General features: G+C 52.1%; 1 protein-coding gene across 2 annotated transcripts in view; it reads left to right on the forward strand.

Annotated features, from left to right (window-relative positions):
* NOS2 (nitric oxide synthase 2) overlaps positions 1 to 16549 on the forward strand; it is a 37453-nt gene that overhangs the window by 14243 nt on the left and 6661 nt on the right. For both annotated transcript variants that reach the window (XM_006184913.3, XM_032457649.1), the window contains 15 exons: positions 775 to 937; positions 1682 to 1773; positions 2718 to 2859; positions 2951 to 3090; positions 4416 to 4590; positions 4684 to 4785; positions 7452 to 7646; positions 8690 to 8772; positions 9142 to 9286; positions 10099 to 10203; positions 11323 to 11372; positions 11719 to 11893; positions 12704 to 12836; positions 13712 to 13790; positions 14577 to 14758. In XM_006184913.3, coding sequence (XP_006184975.1) covers positions 775 to 937; positions 1682 to 1773; positions 2718 to 2859; positions 2951 to 3090; positions 4416 to 4590; positions 4684 to 4785; positions 7452 to 7646; positions 8690 to 8772; positions 9142 to 9286; positions 10099 to 10203; positions 11323 to 11372; positions 11719 to 11893; positions 12704 to 12836; positions 13712 to 13790; positions 14577 to 14758 — 1961 coding nt within the window. The remainder of the gene's footprint in view (positions 1 to 774; positions 938 to 1681; positions 1774 to 2717; positions 2860 to 2950; positions 3091 to 4415; positions 4591 to 4683; positions 4786 to 7451; positions 7647 to 8689; positions 8773 to 9141; positions 9287 to 10098; positions 10204 to 11322; positions 11373 to 11718; positions 11894 to 12703; positions 12837 to 13711; positions 13791 to 14576; positions 14759 to 16549) is intronic.

The following is a 16549-nucleotide window of genomic DNA, read 5'->3' on the forward strand; positions in this document are numbered from 1 at the left end:
AACCTGTGACGTGAGACCGCACTGTGGAGGGCTCCTCCCTGAGCAGGCCCCAGGGCCCTGCAGGTTGAGTCCTGAGAGCCAGTCCCTATCTGAGCCTGACCTGGGAAGCATGCGCTGGCCCTTGACATCTCTGGGCTTGCAGTTTCCCCCTAGGGTGGAAGGTAGAAGGTTAAGAGCCTGGACTTGGCATTAGGGCTCTCTGAGTCTGAGTCCTGAGTTTGATCTTTATCACACTTACGTTCCCTGGCCGATACTTAACCTCTTGGGTATAGCAGACTAGAACAGGACACGAAAGTGCCTCCCTCATAAACTCAGTGGGACCCTGACTGTGGGTGGCTTTGCCCAGTGCCTGGCTCACAGTGAGTACTAGCTGCCGCGGGGGAGACTGACTCCTCTTAACCAAGAGAAGGTGGGCACGCCCTCCCCTGGCTGGGAGGCAGGACAGGGCTGAGGCTTGGTGGATGCTGCTCTGGGTCTTGCAAGTGTCAGAGAAGCATTGCAGGGCGCAGTGTAAAAACGAACATATGGGCTTCCTGTTCAAAAATGATTAAGAATTTGAGACGGTGACAGCAAAGCCTTAAATCCAGCATGGGACCCTTCTGAGCTCAGGGCCTTGGTCACACCCCCAGGAAGATGGCCCTGGAGGGAACAGTCTCCCTGAAAGACTTCTTGCCTTCCTGGTGTCCTCGTTCAGTTCCTGCTTCTGTGGATTGAATCAGTCTCCGTTTAAGCCCATCTCACTGTTGACCTTCCTGATGCCTTCCTGTCCCCTAGGGCAAAAATAGATGAACATCTGGCCAGGGTGGAAGCGGTAACAAAGGAGATAGAAACAACAGGAACCTACCAGCTGACAGGAGATGAGCTCATCTTTGCCACCAAGCAGGCCTGGCGCAACGCCCCCCGCTGCATCGGCAGGATCCAGTGGTCCAACCTGCAGGTGGGCTTCCTAAGACTGAGCAGGAGCAGAAGCCGGGAAGCGGGCGGGCCCTGAGCAGGTGGCTCCCAACAGCCGAGCTGAGCTGAGCTCAGGGCTACCTGGGTTCTCCCTGACCATGAGATGGGGGCTCACAGCCGTGCCAACCCCATCGTCTCCCCCGCCCCCACTGGAGTCTAGAATCCAATCTCCGTGCCAGGGTTTCTAGCTGATCTTTCTTTCTTGTGTTAAATTTGGGAGACTAAACGCCAACGTAAAACCGAGTGACCTTGCTGTGATTATTGCTCATGCCTTGGGTGTTTACCTTGACTGAATTCTTGACTTTAGGAAAACATTGTCTTTCTCCTAGTCTCCTAAGCCATCTTTACATTTATTACTAAATAATATTAAAAGTAGTTGCACAGATAAATCAATGAGAAATGCCAATGAAACCAGCTCTGGCTGAAATAAAATGTGCTGGAGACCATATTTAAAAGGTGTAAAGCAACTACTGTGGGAATCCTGTTACATGGTGATTGAAAATCAGGTTTTCTTAGGGTTTGGGTTCTGATAGGGTCTTCCAAGTGGGGTTGCCTGGACTCCCCTAGAACAGGAGAAAGGATGAAGGGGCAGAGAGGAGGTGCACTCCTCTGCAGGGTGTTCAGGTGGTGGGGGTTTGGACCACTCCCTCAGTTCCTCGTGACTTAGCTCCCGAGCAACCCTGAGGTCTCTGTCCTGACGGGCACGGTCTGGGTGGGCTGTGTGCAGGTCTTCGACGCCCGGAGCTGTTCCACTGCCCAGGAAATGTTCGAGCACATCTGCAGACACCTGCGTTACTCCACCAACAACGGCAACATCAGGTGGGTGTGCCTTTTCCCAGGCTGTGGCTGGGGCCCGTCCTGCCCCCCAAGTCTGAGCCAAAGCATGCAGATGGGCCTCAGCTCCAGGAGAAACCAGGGAGAAAGAAAGGAGAAAGACTCAGGCTTCTTCAGGGGGCCCTCTCAGTGAGCCTTGCCTCCATGAGTGAGCTTAGTGCCTCATCAGTGGCCCATTTCCTTGGTTTCCTTCTGACTTGAGGCCATTTGGAGCCGGTGGGGGGATCTTTAAGAAGCAACTTCTACACTGTTCAAGGTTGGGGCTCCCCACCTTGTAGAGGGGATGAGAAGTTGGTTTTGCAGTGGATGGCTCCAGTGTGGTGGTTTTCTTAGAGGTGGGGGAGTCCCTGCTCATCAGTACCCACCCCCGCCTTTCCTTCCCCTTCCCCCAGCCAAGGAGGTCAGGGTCAGCTCGTCTGATCATTCATTTATTTTTCTGCTCCGCAAACACCCAGCGCCTACCCTATGGGGACCCAGCACAGGGCTAGGTGTGGGGGTGGGATGGGGGGTGCAGAAGTGACTAAGACCCTAAGACGCTGCTCCGCCAACTATGAACCTATGCCTTGCACTCAACAAGCACAGATTAACTTGATGTTAAAGAGAAATATGGTGCAGATAAAGAAAGGGCTGGGGCAGTGAACCCCTGAGGGAGGGCTCCCTGGAGGAGGCAGTCCCTGTGCTGGTCTGGAAGGAGGGGAAGGAGGTGCAGAGAGAAGAAGGAAGGAGAGGGTATGTCAGGAAGTGGGCAGGTTCCACAGAGGCTGGCTAGCGCTTGGTGTGTCGGGGAGCTGCAGGGGTTTGGTTCAGTTAGCTCAGGTGCAGCAGACTGGGGAGTGGGAAGACAAGAGGGGGAGGGGGACCCATGTGGGATGGCTGGAAGCCCCCACCAAAACCAGGTGGTCAACAGCACTGTCCTTGTCTTGGGGAAGGTCGGCCATCACCGTGTTTCCCCAGCGGAGCGATGGGAAGCACGACTTCCGAGTCTGGAATGCTCAGCTCATCCGGTATGCCGGCTACCAGATGCCTGATGGCACCATCAGGGGGGACCCTGCCTCCGTGGAGTTCACCCAGGTACCAGATCCAGCCTTGGTGGGTGAGAGTGGAGCCCAGAGGGGTCAAAGAACCTGGGTCTGCAGACTCACAGGGCTTGTCTTGCCTCCAGCTGTGCATCAACCTAGGCTGGAAGCCTAAGTACGGCCGCTTCGATGTGGTGCCTCTGGTCCTGCAGGCTAATGGCCGCGACCCTGAGCTCTTCGAAATCCCACCTGACCTTGTGCTCGAGGTGCCCATGGAACATCCCAAGTAAGCAGGTTGAGGGTGCTAGGGGTGTGAGTTCACGTGCATGCTCCCTTCTTTCCTAAGTAAGACCTCAGCCTTCGGGCGCCTCCCTGCACCTCCCCTGAAGGCCAGCCAGCAGCAGGTGAGACCCAGAAGAGCTGGTGTTCAAGGCCCACCTTGTCACCCTTGTCTAGCAAGTCTGTACTTGTATCTTGGGCCTCAGACTTGTAAAGAGATGCTGACGGTGAGAGGGAAGCAGAGGTTTAGACAGATGGGGTTCTATGAGCTTGGAAGACAGTGATCTCAGGAGAGGAACCCTTGGAAGGCTCTGAGATTCTCACAATGAGCAGCCCAGGCCTCCTTGTCCTTCCTGCCAACTCTCTCAGCTGTCCCTCTGCTGACTGTGGTGACAGTATAGGCCTACAGTGACTTCAAAAGCTCATCTGGTTCAGTCCTTGCTCCAGGCAGCTCTCATAACAAAAATACCTCCATACATTGAGACTCACTATGTAGCAGGCATTTGGCTGGGCACTTCTTTTTGCCCCTTGAATATACTGAACTCAGTCCTACCTCAGGGCCTTTGCACTTGCTGTTCCCTCTGCCCGACATGCTCTTTCCTCAGAATTTTGTAGGGTTCATTTCTTCTTGCCAGTGAGGTATTTCCTGACTGTTACCTGCTCTGAGAAGCCTCTTCTGAACACCCAGTCTAGAGTAGGTACCCACACCCTCCATCTAATACATCACTTTTTTTCCCCCCTCTATTTGTTTGTTTACCTATTTATAGTCTGTAAGGTCCTTGAGAATTAGGAATCTTGCCTTTCTTGTTCAGCAATATATCCCTAGTAACTAGTAGGGTGCCTGACTCATAGGAGGTACTCAATTATAAATATTTCTGGAATAATTGAATATACAAATGAACAATACTATTATCTTCACAACAATCCCACAAATTTGGTGCTATTATCTCTGGTAGGGAAACTGATGCTCAGAGAGGCTAAATAACACCCCAAGTTCACAGAGTTGGTAAGTGGTAAGGCAGACCTTGAACCTCAGCTTTCTGGTGCTGGAATCCTTAACTGCTATGTTCTGTTGGGTTCTCAGCATTTAGCACAGGGTCTGTCATGTAACTGATGCTTGGTATGTTTGCATGAATGAACGCCTGAATGAAGGCATAATTAGCGAAATGTACACGTGGTGTGCCAATTCACCTCTCCAACTGGGATGAACTTAAGAGATCAGCACTTGTAAAGGAGTTTTCCTGGTTGACTCTTTTTATGAAGCTTTTTTGAGGGGTTTGAAGGTGGGCCAAAGTGAAGGCCCCATTGCCATCGGCTCTGCCTCCCTGCCAGGTACGAGTGGTTCCGGGAGCTGGAGCTAAAGTGGTATGCCCTGCCGGCCGTGGCCAACATGCTGCTGGAGGTGGGTGGCCTTGAGTTCCCAGGATGCCCCTTCAACGGCTGGTACATGGGCACGGAGATCGGGGTCCGGGACTTCTGTGACGTCCAGCGCTACAACATCCTGGAGGTAATAAGGAACATCCAGCTGGGCCAGCTAGAGGTGTGGGCCGGCCGATGGGGTCCCAGGGGCCAACTCACCCCCATTTCTCTACCTCTGCAGGAAGTGGGCAGAAGGATGGGCCTGGAAACACACAAGGTAGCCTCACTCTGGAAGGACCGGGCTGTCGTTGAGATCAACGTTGCTGTGCTCCACAGTTTCCAGGCATGTCAGGTGTTTGTGGGTCTGAAGACTTTCTGGTTGGAAGGTCATCTGGTCCAGCCGCTCATGTCATGCTTGATTTTCCTCTTATGGCATTGTTTATTTATTCATGCGTCAGACAATGTTGAACACCCAATTCGTGCCAGGTGCTGGGAATACAGAGACGAGCCCTCTCAGGTCTCCCAGCATAAAATCTGAATGTTTCTGGTAAACTTGAATGCTCTGAAACACTCTTCCAACAAATTGTCCCATGCCCGGTTCCTTCCCTTCATCCAGGTCTCAACGGTCACCTCCTCAGAGCAGCCCTTCCTGACCATGCCATATGAAATTCACCTTCACCCCACCTCCATCCCGTCTCTCTCTCTCATTTCTTTAACTCTGTCTTTATTTTCTTTCATAATCCTTATTAGCTCCTGACATTATCGCGTCCATCTACTTCTTTCTTTCTTTCCCCCATTAGAATGTAAGCTCCCGGGGGCAGGGACCTTGTCTCTCTTGTTCACTGCTCTACCCCTGGAGTCTAGCAGAGTGTCTGGCACATGGCAGGTGCTAACAAATCTGTGTGTTGTATGAATGAACGAGAGCCCACGTCCACATGAGCAATGGTTGTTCTTGCTTCCCCATCTGAGTGAAAGTGTCCACCCCTTAGACAGCGTCCACCGCACACGGCAGGTTGGTTCCTATGAAGGCCCCCTGGCCCATCATATAAACACTCGCCTTCCTTCTGGGAAGGAGCCATGAGGTGTGTGAAGATACTACTTTAGAATCTGGGACCTTCTCCACAAAGCTGGCAGGTGCCCTGGAGGCCAGACCACTGGGCAGAGCATCATTCGTTCATTCAGCAAAGTTTTATAGAGCATTTTCTGTGGTTCAGGCATCAGGCTGGGTCAAGGTTATGAGTGGTAAACAAAATAGACAGAAGCCCTGGCCTTATGGGGTGTCGTGGGGAGCTGACAATAAACACCCAGTAAACGCATGTGCTCACACACTGTTACCCAGGGCTGGTCGCCCTATGGCAGGTCAAGCTTGTGCCTGACTGCTGAAAGAGGGGAGGCAGGTCTGAGATAGGACAGGAAAAGCCCCCAGGGCTGGCCCAGCTCGGGGAGCCATGGACACACATCCTGACTTATGGGGGTTCCCAGCATCAACCCTGACATTGGCAGGATGTGGATGTGCCCCAGAAAACCTGCTGATCCTCAGCCGTCTCCTGACCGTTGCTGACCACATCCCTCCCCTGCTTGAGAGTCTCCAGGACTTCCTCCTGACCCTCCTTCAGGATCAGCTTCAAAAGACTTGGCCTCATTTCCTCATCTATAAAACAGAGATGATACTAGTACCTCCCTCACTAGGTTACTGTGAGAATTAAATGAATGTGAATGCAAAACGTTTAGCTGCACTGCCTGGCCCATAGTGAACACTCAGTAAGCATTAGTTTTGTTGTTAACATTGTTTATTACTGTCCCACCATTATCACAGCTGTCATCATCAGCTCCTGAGCCTAAAACTGGCCTGTGTGTGTATACCGTTGTGGAAGGTATGGCTGGGCCTCCTGGGCCCTCCGTCAGCAGGCTCGTTCCTGCCTCCCTGTCTTGACTCATGCAGTGTCCCCTCCAGGATTGCCTGTCTGCCGCCTAACTTGTACCCATCTCTCAAAACTCACCTCCTCCTCGAAGCTGTCTCTGAAATCCCCCTTCTCTCCCCCAGGCCCCTGTCTGAGCTAAGCCCTCTCCTCTGCCCTCTGTCAGCACCTGCACTCACCTCCATCATCATTTCTATCAGGCCCTGTGAAACAGCTGAAGTCCTTCTGCCTCCCCTGGTTAGAATATGATCTAATGTAGTGAAGGAACCCCGTCTTCCATTGCTGTTAAGCCCATGCCTTACACAATGCCTAGAAAATAGAAATAATAATAGAGCTGTTTCCTGAGCACGTTCTATACTTTACTTGTATTGATTTATTGCATCCTTTCAACAACCTCATAGTGTAGGAACTGTTATTATCCCCATTTTACAGATGAGGAAACTGAGGCTTAGTGAGTTAAGCAACTAATAGCTCAAGGTCACATGGCTAATAAGAGGCCAAGGTTTGCACCACTCCATGAAACAAATGGCTCTTGACTTAATGAGTTGCCCCAGACCTTGTTGGGTCATTCCAGGAAGGCTCAGCCCCCTTGGCTTCTAATTTTAGGATGTGGGACCTTGTGGTGGTGTGTCTTCCATACGCTGTGGTTCCCCCAGTGCTTCTGTCCTCTTCAGAGGTGTCTAGTTCCTTCTTGGCTGAGAGAGCCACATCCCTGGGGAGATGACTCCTGGAACTCTCTACCAACAAGTGACTAAAAGGCACTGGGGTTTGACTCATCAGCATCCAGAGAAAGCCATTTGTTGGGAGTTCGGGGAGACTTACAGGCATGGCTTGAGAAGGAGGACGCTGCCCCTGAGGTGGGGCCAACGTGTAACCTGTGGGCTGACTATGGCTATGGTGATTTCTTGTGCTCGTCAGAGGCTCTGAAAGTGTTTTGCATTTGGGTGTTTGTGTTCAGCAGCGAGGAGGGGCCAGGAGGGATTACACACCCATTTTACAGATTGCCAGCCCCTCCCCTAGTCCATCTGGGAGCCCTGCAGCCAACCGACCACTCTCCTCACCCCTTGCCTCAACTCCCCTTCTGATTTAGAAGCAGAATGTGACCATCATGGACCACCACTCAGCTGCAGAATCCTTCATGAAGTACATGCAGAATGAGTACCGGTCCCGAGGGGGCTGCCCGGCGGACTGGGTTTGGCTGGTCCCCCCGATTTCTGGAAGCATCACCCCCGTATTCCACCAGGAGATGTTAAATTATGTCCTGTCCCCTTTCTACTACTACCAGGTAAGAGGAGGGCCTTCCTTTCTGTCTCAAGAGCTCAGGAGTGGAGAGTGTGTGTGTCTGCACTTGTGTACACATGGATGCTTGTGTGTGTTTGTACATGCCTGTGCACATACGTGCTCACTAACACAGGACTTACAGGGGAGGATCAGGGACACAGAGGCATATTTCAAATGCTTTTCAAGGATGCTGAGGACTGAAGGAAGTACCTTTTATTGTACCTCTAGTAACCCATCACTCTGATGGGGTTTCAGCTCCTGAGGGTGACCACCACGGTGCCTGCCTGCATGGGAGGGCTACTACAGTCACGTAGCACAGTGGGGAAGAGTGTGGCTCCCAGGTCAGATACATCTGTGGGTAATTCTACCAATTCCTAGCTATGTGATCTTGGCTGGGTCATTTCACCCACCTAAGCCCTGATTTTCCTTCTCTAACAGGGATGGGCATCAACTCCACAGTGGAGGTTGTTTGGCTCATGTGAGCTGGTGTGTGTAACAGCTCAGCCCACTGCCCAACCTAGAATGCACTCAGTAAATGTTCCCCCTTGAAACGAGTTCATTTTCTGTCAAAAAGGACTTTGGTTAGATTTGGGGAAGAGCTTCCTTACTCTAAATGTGATAAGTAGGGTGACTGATTGCCCGGGACAGTTTGTGCCTGTTGTCATGGCACCGCCATTTACTCTCAGACATAGCCCAGTGCACCATGTGGGGTGCATATGTATACATCATACACGCTGTATGGAGTTTTCCTAGTGATAAGACACCAAAAGGAAAGAGACGCAGGGCCTCTTCCCTCCAGGGGGACACGAATGAGAACAAAAGCAGCTGACCACGTGCAGGCTCCACTCTGGACAGTGAAGCTGCAACTCTGAGGGAGACAGACAGATACAGCCCTTCCCTGGGAGGCTTTCAGTGAGGGGGTGGGGACAGGGCCTGTTCACACCCCCAGCGCACAAAGGACACAAAGGGTCCTCCATCTCTTCACATCCCCAAGCCCGAGCTGAACCCAGGCCCACCTTGCCCTCACATCTGCCCTCTTTTCTGAAGGTGGAGGCCTGGAAAACCCACGTCTGGCAAGATGAGAGGAGGAGACCCCGGAGAAGAGAGATTCGATTCAAAGTCTTGGTTAAGTAAGTGGGAGCGGCCAGTGTTGGCGTCCGAGCTCAGCCCTTCCTTCTAGTCAGCCTTTCCTTCTAGGTCTTGAAGGGCAGGTAGCAAAGAGAAAGGGTTTGGCTCTGGGAAGTCTAGACACCAGTCCCAAGGGTCCCCCACTGCCATTGCCCCAACCTTCTGTCCTCCATTTTCCCAAAGGAGCTGAGTAGTGGGTTGAGCCAGGGAGGGGAGGAGAAGGCAGTGAGTCAGGGTTGATAGCTGGTGAGAAACCTGGATTTTTCCACAACCTGCCCCACTTTATCCACTGACCCACCCATTTTCCTGGGCCCCCAGCTTCCCCTGGAAGGCTGACTCGGCACACAGAGTCCATCTGTCTGTCCCTACAGAGCCGTGCTCTTCACCTCAGTGCTGATGTGTAAGACCATGGCGTCCCGGGTCAGAGCCACAATCCTCTTTGCAACGGAGACGGGAAGATCGGAAACGCTGGCCGGGGACCTGGGGGCCTTGTTCAGCTGTGCCTTCAACCCCAAGGTAGCCAACCCAGCCTGTGTGCAGAGAAGTCTGGGAAAAGTTAAAGGGGTTGCTCTGCTTCGGGATGTCCCTGAGCCTTGGACATGCTAATGCGCATTGTAAATCTGTGGTAGAAGGAGTGATGTGTATCCAGGGACTCCCAAACTTAGTCAATCAATCAGTTTTTCATAGTGTTCCAGGGAACAGAGTTTGAGAAACACTTTCCTAATAACTCCAAGTCTCAATGTCCATGAGCTATTCTAGGTGCATTATGCTCACATTTACGGAACACCTCCTAGACAGGGTGCAGGGCTAAATGTGAAGGGAGCAGAGGATGAATAAGATACAGGGAAATAAAACAAAACCCCCAGGGTGACTAATTGATTCCATCAGTGTTGGATTTGGCCCTCCGTCACCAGAGGCCTCCCAGGTCAGGTAGGCCTGGGTAGAACAGAGAGACCGGGACCCATCTCCCCTGAGGTTAGCTTCAGGCGAAGCATTTGGGTTCCTGGGACGCCAAAGGAGTTGTCATTTCTGTAACCTGCTCATCCTGTGTTTGTGGAAAATGTGTCCACACACTCAGAAGTCAAAATTGCAGTGGGAGTGGTGGCCAGAAGGGCTCTGACTTGGGACATGCAGTGTTTTGGAGGCGGGCCAAAAGGTGTTACATGTTAGCGGTGGAGCTTAAGGCAAGGAGAAGCAAGGACGCCTGTGCTGGGCACCCAGGGGACAGAGATGATGAAGGGGACTCCCGGCCTGGGTCAGGGGAGGGAAGCACTGGAGGGTCCCAGCTGGGGAACCAAGGGCTGATGCCCACCCTGGGTGCCCTGCAGGTTCTCTGCATGGACGAGTACAGCCTGAGCCACCTGGAGGAGGAGCAGCTGCTGCTGGTGGTGACCAGCACGTTTGGGAATGGAGACTCCCCTGGCAACGGAGAGGTGGGTGGCCCAGGGCCCAGTGGTCTGGGGGCGGCAGGGCCACGAGGACCAGGGGAGGGAGCTGGCGACTCAGCATGTCCTGAGGAGGCATCAGGGAGTGAGTGCTCAGATCACAGTGGGCTGCCCCAGCCTCAGCCGTTGGCCTGCCTCCCTCAGAATCACCCCTAGATGCGTGTGCCGCCTTGCCTATGACACGCTTAGTATGTGTCAGTACATACTAAGCTGCTTTTTAAAATTCAAAAAATTCAGGTGTAAAGGAAACTTTATATCACTCTCATAGATGGAAAGCCAGCAAAAATTGGTCCCAGGTAAATCCAATGGAAGCCAAAGTTATTAAATTATAGCTCAATACTGTTACCTAACCATGGCTTGCTTTGTTTTTTCTTTTTAAGAGTAATGAGAAGCAAGTATTAGAGAGATATTAAGGCTCATTTAGCAGCAATCTGAGACTTTCTCCCTAGAGTGCAGAAGGACAAAAAAAAACTGAAACAGGAATAACTAAAAAAATTACAGAAAAAAGAATGCTTTCTTCACATGTGGTTTGACACTATTTCTGCTGGGTCACGTACCACCCAAAATGACCTTGAGTTCCTGGGAAATCGGGGTTACTTCAGAGAACATAGGACCAGTTGCTGCTCAGACAACTGAGGCTCACGCACCATCAGAAGACCCTCTGGAGATGCCCTACAAGGCTGGCCCCTCTCTGCCGGGGCTGGGCTGTCTCGGGTCCCCCACTGAGGGTCAGGCCCACATGTGCTGCAGAGGCTGAACTTGTCCCTGAGCCCCAGCCAGGTGGCCCCACACCTAAACCAACTTCCGGGTGAGGATCTTGAGCCTTCTCCTGCTGGAAGAAGGGAAAGAGCAGAGCTTTTATTTTATTTTTTATTGAAGTAGAGTTGATTTACAGTGTTGTGTTAGTTTATGGTGCACAGCATAGTGATTCAGTCATAGGGGAAAAAGTCATATTCTTTTTCATTATAGGTTATTACAAAGTGTTGAATATAGTTCCCTGTGCTATACCGTAGAACCTTGTTGTTTATCTATTTTTTATACAGTTGTTTGTAAGCAGTGCTTTTATTAATTCTGTCCTGAGTACTCTGTGGTTCTCTCTTTTTCTAGAAACTGAAGAAGTCCCTCTTCATGCTGAAAGAACTCACCAACAAGTTCAGGTAAAGCTCTTCCCCACTCTGAGTCTGGGTTCCGGGGATGGAGCTGGGTGTGTAGAAGGGAGACTTCCCTGGGATGTCCAGGCTCAAGGAGAGCCTGTCTTCAGAGTGTCATGAGCCATGGCAGGAAAACCGAGCCCCTTGTGCAGGTCTGCAGGCCAAGCGTGGGATAGGTCTTGGGAGCTGGTGATAAGGCCTGGGAGCCAGGGAGGATAGGAAGTGGGTGTGCACTGGTGGGTCCTTGCCCATCTGGCATGGGAGTGTGGGAGGGCTGGCCTTACAGGTTGTTGGTGCTGGGTGTGGTATGGAGTTGGCTCATCCAGTCCCCATGCGTGTCCTCCTTGGGCAGGTATGCTGTGTTTGGCCTTGGCTCCAGCATGTACCCTCAGTTCTGTGCCTTTGCTCATGACATCGACCAGAAGTTGTCCCACCTGGGGGCTTCTCAGCTAGCCCCAATAGGAGAAGGGGACGAGCTCAGCGGGCAGGAGGAGGCCTTCCGCAGCTGGGCCATGCAAACCTTCAAGGTCAGTTCACCACCGAAGCTGCCCCACAGCAGAGGCCCAGGACACCTGTGCTTGGCGTCCCGGGAGGCATGACCTCTGCCGGGTCCAGTAGCCATGGTCCCAGGTGTGGGCCGGGCTGCCCGCCCACAGCCCCCAGAAGAGCTCTGTTTGAAGCCTGTGTCCCTGGGTGGGAGAAGGTGGCTAAGACACCTCCCTGCTTTTGGGGAGCTTTGGTTTAAGATCTTTCTTAATTATCCAGGTCACCTCTTTCTTAATTATCCAGGTCACCTGTGACAACCTTGTCTTGTTTCAGTGTCCCAGGCACAGTGAGCTTGGGGACAGGGACCAGGCAGTTGCTTTCTTTGGGCCTGTGTCAGTGTCTCAATAGGTCTTTACTGCCTGTGGTTGGACCCCACTGATTGAGGGAACTCACTGAAGCAAAGTGTTCCACCCAGCAGTGGTGCTTACCAGCACCAGCTTGAGCGGGGCAGACATGGTTCCCAAGCCCGGGTCTCCTCCACACGATTCCACATCAGGAAGATGGGAGTAATCAAACCTGCGTCATGATGTGGGCACGTGGATAAAATGAGATACTGTCAATATTAGTATTCATAATAATCACAATAGCTACTATGTGCCAAGCCTGGCCACTTTTTTGAGTCCTCAGAACAGTGCAATCAGATAAGTGTACTTACAAAGTGTGCTTAGTGCTTTAACTAAGCACTTAGCTTAGTTGGAAGGACATAAAAAATGGTAGCCCCAGTGGTGGTGTTGGTGCTGCTGCTGCTGCCGGGGTGGTGACTAACACCTGTCTGCTCCATCTTCATCCAGGCGGCCTGTGAGACGTTCGATGTCCGAGGCAAACACCACATTCAGATCCCCAAGCTCTACACGTCCAGTGTGACCTGGGACCCACACCACTACAGGCTCGTGCAGGACTCACAGCCTTTGGACCTCAGCAAAGGTACCTGCTTCCTTGCACCACACAGAGCTTGTTTGCCCTTCCTGCCAGGATGGGTGTCTCTGAGTCCCGGGGCCATGGTCAGGGAGACCAATAGGACCCTCTGACCAGACGCAGCTAGTGTAGGGCTACCAATGCGTCTCTCTCTTGTTGCATCCAAGAGCCTGTTGGGATGCAAGACCAAGGGCTTGCTTTGTCTCTGAGGAAGGTGTTTAGGAGGATACCCTGGGAGGGCAGTGGGGAGAGAAGGGAACTCCTGTGTACCAGGCACTGTGCTGGGCTCTGTGCTGGGCTCTTTGACTACCTGCTGTAAGTGATCCCTGACACTCATCCTAGGAGAAAGGCACAGACAGAGAAGCCGAAGTTCAGGGAGGTGAAGCAAGTTACTAACACATGGCAAGTTGGATTCGAGCCCCAGCCTTGCAGCTCCAGTGGCAGCCACGTATTATAAAAGGCATTTTGCAAGGTGATTCCAGGCTGCAGTCTGGGAACTCTGGATGGTCCCTCTGGCTGCTGTGCCTCCATGGCTCCTCTCTTCTTGTACCACAAGTCCAGTGGTCCTGTAGGTTTCTGCATGTTTAGGATATCCTCAACTTCAGCTCTGCTCTCCTGTGGATCCCAAACCTAGAAATCACCATACTGGGGCATCTAAATTGCATTTACCAACACCTAGCAGCAGCCCAACCACCCTCTGTTGGACTAAGTGTCTTCCTTTGTGATTCAGAAACAGTAGGAAAAAGGGAAGGGAAGGAAAACCCCAAGCCCCACTGCGGGACACCCCAGGGTAGCGTCTGGGTGTAACCAACTCAGCACATGGAGGCTGCCTCACCAACGCTTAAGAGCCACATTGCCATTTCATGATCTCTCTGTCCCCACAGCCCTCAGCAGCATGCACGCCAAGCATGTGTTCACCATGAGGCTCAAATCACGGCAGAATCTACAGAGTCCGAAATCCAGGTAAGGCCAAGGACAGGGCTGATGTTGGACAATGTTCTGCAGATTTTGTTTTAATTGAGGAAAGACCAGAGCAAGTCAGACTTTGAAAGCAGAGAAGGGAAGTGTCCGCGGGCATTAGCTATGATGCCATCAGTGGGACCAGCTTGACTCATAACCCCTGTGTCCACCAGCACCTCCGTTAACCACGGGCCAGGTTTCCAGCTTGGGAACTAGGCACCTACTTCACTTCTGGTCCTTTGTGACTTAATTCTTTCACCAAAATGGGGGGAGGATGGCAAGAGAGAATCTCAAACCATTTGGCTGTTTCTTAAGCACTTGGAGAAAAAGTTTTGGCAGGGAAGGACCTCTCCCCGCCGGGTAAGAGAGTGTTATGGGTTCTCTGTAGATTTTGTTTATCTGTGCCATCCTCCCACATTCATTAGAAAAACTAGACTGTATTCTGATAAGAACCAGATTTGTGCTGGAGACAAGGAGAGGTTTGTCCCAAGGCTCACATACCTCCCAGTGGGATGCTTTATTTAGGCAGTCTGTGGTCAAGCTCTCGTGGGCTTGGGAGGGCTGCGTGGGAGGGGTGCTGCCCACCTCCTCCCCACGGAGAAGCCACAGTCCTGGCAGCCCCGGGCCCTTCTGAGCACCCCAGCCTCAGGGGACACCAGCAACCTGTGCTCATGGAACCAGGCAGGAAGATGAAAGAAGGGCACATTTCCTGGGGAAACCAGCCCACCCATCAGGGAAGCTAGAGGAAATCCTGGTGACGTCACCAGAGGCTTCTATTCCCTTCTCCAGCCGCACCACCCTCCTGGTGGAACTCTCTTGTGAGGGCAGCCAAGGTCTGAGCTACCTGCCAGGAGAGCACCTCGGAGTTTTCCCGGGCAACCAGCCGGCCCTTGTCCAAGGCATCTTGGAGCGAGTGGTGGACGGCCCTGCACCCCACCAACCCATGCGCCTGGAGACCCTCAGCGAGAACGGTGAGCCCTCTGCACGGGAGCCTTGATTGAGAGGTGGCCTCAGTATGCTCCCGCCAACCCCAACCCCTCCCACAGGCTGGGCCGGGCCTGTGCTGCCAGTGGGCAGCTAACCCTGTCCTTCCTGAGTGGTGGGCCCCCAAAGCCCGTGCCAAAGCAGCCTTGCAGATAGTCCTCGACCGACTGGCAGGCCGGCGAGAAGGGGTGCATCTTTGGGACTATCTGCCCAGCACCAGAGGCTGGGCTGTCTGTTCTTCATTCTTTTGCTTACACACCACTTTTGTTGATTGACTGATACATTGTTTCCGTCAAAATTTTAACTGGTCATATCTGTATACCAGGTGGGCCCTGGGCTACAAAAATGAACGAGACTCTGTGTCTGCCCTCAGAAATCTCACTATCTAGTACAGGAGGCAGATACACAAGATGATTATTACAATAATAACAGTAGCAGCCAGCATTTTGGGGGGAATTACTATATGCGAGTGTTTTACATGCATCGTCTCGTTAGTCCCCACAGCAGATGCGTGTATACAGCTTGCTTGGTGACATAACAGAGAAATGTGGAAACAGGGTGAAAATGGCGAGCTTTGAAGTTTCGGGTCCCTGATCCATGACGTACTAGCTATGTGACCCTGGGGATGTGAGTTCACCTCTCGAGGCTTTACACCTTTATCTCTAAATTAGAGAAAATAGAGCCTTCCTTACAGGGTTGAGGTGGAGAGCAAATGAGTAGGTACATGTGCAGCCATCACCTCCATTCCTGGCACCAAACAGATGCAGGAACAGAGTAAGAGTAATGTCCATTTCCCATGGGCTAGTCGACGTTTGTCCAGAAGGTCAGAGATGGCGTTTAGTGCACCCTGAGAGTCTCCTCGGGTGTGGGGATTTATATTGCATTTTCAAGTCATTCTAGTTTCACACTGCTTCCCCACTGATGGCCCCATTTATCCTCACCTTCTGTGGGCGACAGACAGGGCCATAGGTGACCAGGAGAGAGTGGCTCCTCCTGACTGTCTTCACTGGAGAGAAGACGCTGCTGTGGGAAGGGTCGGGGACCCCTTCCTGTCTGAGGGGAGGCTTTTGGCCTATGTGGTGAGCATAGCAAGGGGGTGACAGGCATGAGGAGAGGAAACTAATAAAATCAACAGTCTCGGGCCTCCCAGCCCATTGGGCTAGCTCCCTGGCCTTTGCTTCCTCAGTGGTCATGATATCTCCAAAGAATGTGTCTCCTAAAAAGATACCTCCTAAAAAGAGTCGCCAGAATAGGAAAGAGGGGGTCAGAGAAGCCAAGTCTGGCATCGTCCCCCACTGTCCAGGAGAATGTGGGAGAGCCTGAAACTCGGGTCCAAGGGAAAGAGGTAAACATTTTCATGACTGAAGGGAGACAGATATGGTTTGTCAGGTCTTCGATCTACATGAAATACTGTAAAACTCATATTTTTACCTGGTATTTACCGAGCATCTGTGTACTAGATGCTGTACCAACTATTATACATGCACTATTTCATTCAGTCCTCACACAAACCCAGTGGGACAGGTTTTGTTACCACATCCATTTCACAGAGAGAGAATCCAAGTTTCAGAGGGTCCAGTCATCCTGCTAGTAAGTGGGGAGGTAGAGTATGAACCCGTGTCTGTTGACTCCAGGGTCCACACTGTGACGACCCTGCATACTGCTTCTTGGCACTCCTTGAGACTTGCCTCCTCTATTTGGGCTGATTGCTACTCACCCAGCATCTGTTGTATAGCATCCCTGGAGAGTGCAGTCACAGGCTTTTCTCTAAATGAGCA

The sequence above is a fragment of the Camelus ferus genome, chromosome 16, assembly GCF_009834535.1.
Source record: "Camelus ferus isolate YT-003-E chromosome 16, BCGSAC_Cfer_1.0, whole genome shotgun sequence".
Lineage (NCBI taxonomy): Eukaryota > Metazoa > Chordata > Mammalia > Artiodactyla > Camelidae > Camelus > Camelus ferus.